An 8,188-nucleotide genomic window follows, 5' to 3' on the forward strand; every position below is an offset into this window, starting at 1 on the left:
TATATATATATATATATATATATATGTGTGTGTATATATATATATATATATATATACATATGTGTGTATATACATATGTGTACATATATAATGTGTAAAACAAGATTATCAAGTAAAAATATACAATGATTAAAATAAGGTGTATTTTTAAAAAATATGTATATTACAAAAATTTTTATTTTTATAATATACATGTGCATATCAACATCTATTTTTACAACAATATATATATCAATATGTTATTTTTATCATATGATAAGTTAATTATACATAAAATGAGATAAACTTAAAAATTTAGAATAATTGATTGATTGATATGCAATAATTATTTGCGATTAAGATATATTAATGGCTTGATTTGCAGAATTAATCCATTAACGTGCGCCGAATCATTGCTTCAAAATGGAAAAAAATGCAATATATTTTATCTACAATATAGTGCCACGCATGCTATTTCGTTTATTCAAAATAATTCTATTTATTTATTATGCTATACTACGTTTTACGCAAAGAAAAAGTATATTAAACTTTACTATAAAAGAGCGTCTCATTTCCAAAACAAAGAGTGAAAATCTGCCACTCTCATTCAAGAATGCAATGTATCATCACTCTTTTTTAAATCTTTTTTTCATGAAAATATAAAATTGCATTAAATTTTTGTCTAGATTTACTCATTTTTCATTTAGTTCATATTTTTGTTGCTAAAAGTTACTTATATTAAATAATAATATAATATATTGATAAGGTATGATTTAGATGATATTAGGTACACAATTAACAACTCTCCTCTACACATAAAATTTTTTTCATAAAAAAAAATCTAATGTGAATAGATGTTTTAATAGAAAGAAGAATATATTTAAAAACTCATTCGAATATGTGATAGTAAATTACATAAGTCAAGTCTAACTCTGGAATCTGGATTTTCGAGGTGAATAGAGTGACAGGTGAGTAAGGAGGTGCGAGGTCAGGTATCCGGTGTGAAACAAGGTAGAACAAAGAAGTGACACAAGACAAAATAAGGAACTAGTGACGAATTCCCTCTTCGTCATCCCGTGGATCTCGCAACAACCTGAGCTAGAAACTGGTTATTTGTATATATTCTTTCTTTTATGAGATTACAAATTAAATACAAAATGAAATAGTAATAGAAATTAAGTAATAGAAATAGTAGTAGAAATTAAGAGAATTACCTACAAGATGATAGTTCAGAACGGAATTGAATAGAATATAAATACTTTGGAATATTATTATATTGGCAATAAAAGAAAAAGCATTTGTTAGTTTTTTAGACAGAAAATTGGAATGCATCAAGCGAAGAAAAAAATAAAAAAATATCAATTAAGGCTCCTATTGTAAGGCTCCTATTGTAAAAATGTGGAGAAAGTGAAGCTTGCTAAGAAGTAAAGTTAAAAACCAAAAGATAATTCTCTGGTAAAAAGTTCATATCATTCTGTTTGTTTAATCTATGATGCTGTTTTTTAATGTCATACGTAGAGTCAACTTTATCGCCATCAATGATTGGTGATATGATTTTGCACATATTGAGGAGTCTAATTTCGGTTGTATACCTGCCAATCTTCCATTTTAATATTTACTAATATTTGGATGATATTTTACTTGCATCAATTATTAATCAATTATTAATCAATTAATTAATTATTAATTATTTAGATACGATATATTAAAAACATTTAATCTATTTCACGAACGACTACTATTAATAGACTAATTTGCTATAGATGAGATTGAAACTTGATATAATCGTTAAATAAAAAACTTTTTATGCATGAATATATATAAATATGTATAAGCATATATAAACACGTATAAATATTCATAAATATATATAATTATATATGAAATATGTCCATACATGTTCATACATGTTTTATTGCAAAATTCTTTTTTAGTGTTTAGTAAAAGTTTAACAAAAATAATACTAATGCGTAAACATCAAAAATAATTAAAGGGATAATTTTCGCATTGGTTGTTTTAGAAAATATCAAGTTTGAAGAAATATAAAAAAAACTGCTCATACATAATTACGTATAATTTTATATTTAATTATACATAAATTGTTTTATATTTCTCCAAACTTGATTTTTTTCTAAAACAAGTAACGAGAAAATTACCATTTTCATTATATTTATTATATTTTTTCATTGTTATTATTATTATTTTTAATACGCTATTTTACCAATGAAAAAAGGATGTATGAATATTTCAAATGTTAATGAATATAGTTATACATGAATATTTATTAATGAAAACATTAACAAAATTAGATCGAGAATTTAAATATATCAGTATACATAACATGAATTATAAATTTTCAGTACTGTGCATATCGAAACAAGCCTATAAAATATAAAGACATAATTAATTATGAAGTATCATATTCATCATAGTCATATTTTATTTGTATTCATTGTATATATTTAACTCTTACTTCTAATTTTTTATATTATACGTCTTATATGTTGTTATTGTGTCCATTGTGCATTATATGTAATCCTTACTTTTAATTGTTTTATGTTCTATAAATTGTAATACAATTCCTATAAATTATAGACATTGACTATGTTTATACCTTATGTCTGTTTCCACTAATGTAGATTAACTTTAAGCTCGGTTCAACTTACTCTTCGTCTTTTTCTAATCTTTAGAACTAGAAAAAAACGAAGATAAGTTGAACTGAGATTAAAACTGATCTATATTGGTAGAAATGGACATTATTAATCAAGAATATTATTAATCGAGTTTAATATTCGTTAGATATTAGTTAGAAATTAATCAGTCATTCCATTTTTCAGAGGAATATAGTTATGAGATTGATCAGTTTCATAACTACAGATGTTATGAAATCCGATTAAGTATGTTGTGTAAACGTGATCATTAATTCCTATTCTTCCATTATGTCCAGGTCCTTACTTTATTGGATTACACACAAATCAATATATATAAGTCTCTCTCAAAGTGAACTTTCTAACAGAGGCACACAAATCGACACAGTGACAAGAGTCATTCGTGTCTTTGTTTTTCACTGATTTTTGAACAAGGACAGGACTTTTGTGTCAATTTGTGTCTCTTGCTGAAAATATTTTAAATACTGCTGCAACATTGCTGAAGTAATATTGCAAAAAAATATCTTCTGCAACATTGTATTGCAATATGCAATATTGAAATGTTCCAACAATGTTGCTATAAGTTTCTGTGCTGTATGGGTATTTCTTTTCAAATTAAATAATATAAGATAATTTATAAAAGACACAATGAATATACTTGAAATAAACTAAAACTGAATATTATTTCAGTTGATTGTTCTTTGAAAATTAATCGTTGGCCAAATGAAAAATTTCATTAAAAAAGCTTTTACATTTCGACAAAATGATCATTTTTGCTTCAACGTTCAATAAGTAAAGAAAAATCAAACAAAACTTAATAAAAAAAAAACAAATTGAAGATAAAGATTTATTCTTTCGATTGCCGTAAACCACATTTTTGTGTAATTTTTACGCCATAGATCTTTATAAAATTTGTATAAAATTTTCAGATTTGACGGGTATCCATTTGTGTCTATATATCTCCGTAAAGAATCAGTCACATTGAAATATAAATTATCGATTTCGAAAGTAGAAATTTCGAGCTTTCAAATGCTTTTTTTTTGTCTACGATAATTTTTCATCGAGTTACAGTATTCTGAATATTGCGCAATTTTGAGTGTGTCCTAAAATATTTCCTATTTTTTATTGAATAGTATATAATAATTTTTTAAAATTATTATATACATTAAAAATTTAATAATAATTTTAATAAATCCGCATTAAGCATATAAAAATGAGAAACATTAAAGAATTGCCGACTAATTGTGAAATCTTTGTAGCAACTGGTAAATCACCGCTTTGTATGAGTTGCGTAATTACGATAAGGATCCGCAAAGCACTGAATTCCGCTGAGAATGGATGCAGGGAATATGGATAAATGATATCGACTGGGTAAATTTTAAGCAAAAATATTTGTATGCTTGATAATTCAACAAACAATATAAATCATTTATTACATACTTCTAAAATTTCCTTCCTATAGTTAGAACATAAGCATATTTACTTTTAAAATATTATTATAATAAGATATAAAAGTATTACAATATACATAAACATATAATTCGTGATATTTGCAGATGCACTTTGTACTACAGAATATATACTTCTAGCCAGTTTAACCAGAAGAGATGACATGGTGCTTTGATAGCAAAAATGAAAACCGCTTGCTAATAAGTCGATATTTAAAATAAAGTTGAAGTTTATAGTTTAAAATAAAGATATTTAAAATTGAATTGTCATTTTAATTACAACCTGTTCTGTAACCTGAAATAAATTTAAAAATCTTGTGTATAAGAATATATGAATTGGGTTATTCGGAAAGTTCATGCCGATTTTGAAGGAAAATTGAAACGCAGAAGATTTAAATTTTTAATTTCATTTATTAAATTTAAATCTTTTGCGGCACGAACTTTCCAGACAACCCAATACAAAGTAGGTAGAAGGAGGGTTCTATAACATGTGGTCATACATTTAGAAAAAATTCAAATTACAACGGATTCATATAGATATCTGTCTCATTTGACATTGTTTATCAATTACAAATGTTTTCGTGAATCATTGCGAACTAAACTAGTGTGTTTCCGATATATCCAGAAAAAGCATTTGTTAGTAGTCAGTAAGAAGACGCGTGAACGTGAAGACGTATAATGATGTTACGCTGACTGAAATTGTAACGAGAATTAGAATTGAAAAACGTATGAAAACATTGTTATTAGAAAATAAGGTTAGATAAAACAAATAATACATAAAAATTTTTAATTTTTGCGTTCTGAATTCATTTCTGACTCTATAAGGCACACTGAAACTGTGTAAAAAAAAATATATATATAGATATATATACATATATATAAATATATATACATATAAGAAATTCATATATATACACATAAGAAATTCAAATAAAAAATGTTGTTTTATTATTTGCTAAACGATTTCATGTGAAATAATACTTTACTGAAATTTTTCTTTAATAATATGTGCGAAATTTACATTATTTGTGATGTTAATGTTAATATAGGTGTACTTACTACATTTTCAATGTGAATACATTTTTAAACACTACGGATTGTAGCTAGCAGTTGAAAATATTACACAAACTTTGCTCTAGCGACATATTTATGCAGAAAATTGCACTGCTGCGTAATAATTAACTATTAATAAAAGAAATTGTAGTATAAAATAATTAAGTTTTACCAATTTTTAGATTCAGCGTTCCTATATAGTATCCTATACTGAAAAAAAATATAGTCAATTTTAATAAATTTTAATAAAATTTAATTGAATACTGCCAACTAAATATTTATTAAATATAAAGATATATTTATTAGATACAAGAAATGTTAATTTGATTTAACAATTATTTTTTTTATTGAATATTCACTTACTGTAAGTAAATGTTTAGTTGGCAGTATTGAACTAAATATTTATTAAAATTATACTATATTTTTTCCTCAGTGTACTGACAGTACTTTCATAGTGTACTTTCTCAGTGTACTACAGTATTTTCATAAGTACTCCATATATAATTAGACGAGGGATAGTTTCGTAAATATCGTAATTCGACACGTCTGACGAGTGAAAATGGAAACAAAAAGCATGTAAGTCTTAGACAAATAGGATGTGAAAACATGTTATTTGTAATATGAATACAATAAAAGTCAATATGAAATGTTGTTATTAATACTTAAAAGATTTAAAATCTTTTATTTCAACACAAAAATTTTTTAATGTTCTTTATTTATTTAAATCTTTATTGCTTAATATCAAATTAAATAAAAAAATTTGTCATGAAATTCCATATCTTTTTTTATTAAAGAGAATAATTATAATGTTACCTAATCTAATGCGGTTAGTTCCAGCACTAACATTGTACAATTTACAATTAACGGAATACTATATATGGGTATGTATTGTTTGTAAGAAATGTGTAAGTAAGGAAATAATAATTTTCGATTATATTACTAAAAAATGATAAAATAGATCATAAAGAAATTCCAGAAATTCAAATATATTATAAAAATCTAATCAGGAGCTACGACATACTAATCTATTATAAAGTGACAAAATCACATCACATTCAGTAGAATTTATCATCCAAGATATAAAAAAAATTACATAGAAAGTATAAAATATAATTATATTGTAGAACTCTAACTATATGACTAAGCTTTAAAAACAAAATATAATCAAGTAGCTAAATAGGAAACTTTATGAATTGATTATATATAATTGTAAAATCGTTTCTAGTATCCAGTGATAGTATACCCATTAGAATGTCCCTTCTTTTCTACATCCGTGAATATGTGGGTCTTCGAGGTACAAAAGCGATGTGTCACGAGGGTGGTTGCGGTGCTTGTATCGTAAGCGTAACATACAAAGACAAAACAATAGCCGTGAATTCTTGTCTTGTACCGGTACTGATCTGCCAGGGGTATGTATATATTAAAGAGAAACTAAATAATTAAACTTATAATTTTTAAAGAAATAAAAGAATTTGTGTAATGATATTACGCGCACCAGCGAAATTTGTCTCTGACACAAGAAATTAGTCGAAACGTAAAATCTCTTTTTCTTGCATTTATATCTGTCAGTAAGTATACTACTACGTTTTTTTACAAGCAAATTAAAAAAATTCTGAGAAGTTTACTTATCTGATTTTTGGACTTATAATATGTTGAAAACTATATTAAAATAGTGAATATGTATTTTTATGTACCCATATAAAAAATTTCATTGTTTTTCTTTTAAAGCAAATGTTATTGAAACTGAAAAAGAAAAATCTTTTTAAATAAAAATCATGTGATTTTAAAAGTTTTTAAAGGAATTTTTTTCTTCGTTTTTTATACCAATTTTTTAATTTTTGAGCATACCAAGTTAGTATATGTAAATATTAAGTATATGTTAATATTAACTATTATTTCGTACTGTATAATGTCGCAGATGGAATATTTTCACGATTGAAAGTCTAGGTAACAAGCAAAATGGTTATCATAAGATTCAAGCTGTGCTTGCTCATAAAAATGGCTCGCAATGTGGATATTGTTCTCCTGGCATGGTGATGAATATGTACACGTACGAATTATTATAATTGCTATTTAATTTTTAATGTTAAGGAAATATTACTATATTTTAGACATATATTACGTTTCTTCCTTTCGTGGTAAAATTCTTCTTTCTTTCTTTGGTGGAATTCTTGGGTGTTGAAAACAAAGTCATATACAAAAAGTACCCTTACATCTATTAATAAATGAGTTCCAATAATTATAACTGTCCAATAGTAAATGAATCAATAAAAAAAATTAAAATCATATATTACAAAATCGTGGAACTGTTATGTTCAGTTCAAGTAGAGGAATATCATTTAAATAGGTATAATTGAAAGTTAGTATAGTTAGAAATTTGTGTTAATGCATTGTTGTATATATTTCGCAGTCTCACACTTCAGAGTTCGAATATATCTATACAGCAAATCGAAAATTCATTTGGTGGCAACATTTGTCGATGCACCGGATATCGTGCAATCTTGGATGCGTTCAAGGGATTTGCTACCGATGCACCTCCATCCATGGTGAAAGACATTCAAGATATTGAGGTGTGAAAAATTTCTTTCTATTTCAAAAATTTAATTTTTATTTTGAAATTAGGATTCCAGTTTTATTTTATTCTCACAGGAAATTTTTTTAGAATTTGAACTTGTTATTAGACAAATAAGGATTATTAACCCGTTATTATAATAATTTTTTTTATTTTGCTTTCGTCCTGTTGTAAATATAATGAAATATACTTCGTAGGAATTATATAAGATCAAACCTTGCCGGAAAAATAGAATGTCGTGTGTACGTAGTTACTACGATAAGCAATCTTCTGATGAAAAAAAAATGTTGAGCATAAAGAGAAACGAAAACGTACATTTCTACAGAGTTTTATCAATTGAGGATCTATTTGCGGTATTTAAAGAAGACCCACTCGCCTCGTACACATTAAATGGAGGAAATACTGCGGAAGGTAATTTTTTTGATTAGATGACACTAAGTAATATATATATATATATATATATATATATATATATATATATATATATA

At 25.4% G+C, this 8,188-nt stretch overlaps 1 protein-coding gene across 1 annotated transcript in view; it reads left to right on the forward strand.

Annotated features, from left to right (window-relative positions):
- The first annotated feature begins 6,005 nt into the window (after positions 1–6,005).
- Positions 6,006–8,188, forward strand: part of LOC105621443 (xanthine dehydrogenase-like) — a 14,213-nt gene continuing 12,030 nt past the window's right edge. The window contains exons 1-5 of the mRNA XM_012202913.1: positions 6,006–6,009; positions 6,354–6,537; positions 7,047–7,178; positions 7,539–7,698; positions 7,898–8,111. Coding sequence (XP_012058303.1) covers positions 6,006–6,009; positions 6,354–6,537; positions 7,047–7,178; positions 7,539–7,698; positions 7,898–8,111 — 694 coding nt within the window. The remainder of the gene's footprint in view (positions 6,010–6,353; positions 6,538–7,046; positions 7,179–7,538; positions 7,699–7,897; positions 8,112–8,188) is intronic.

The sequence above is a fragment of the Atta cephalotes genome, assembly GCF_000143395.1.
Source record: "Atta cephalotes unplaced genomic scaffold scaffold00033, whole genome shotgun sequence".
NCBI classification, from domain to species: domain Eukaryota; kingdom Metazoa; phylum Arthropoda; class Insecta; order Hymenoptera; family Formicidae; genus Atta; species Atta cephalotes.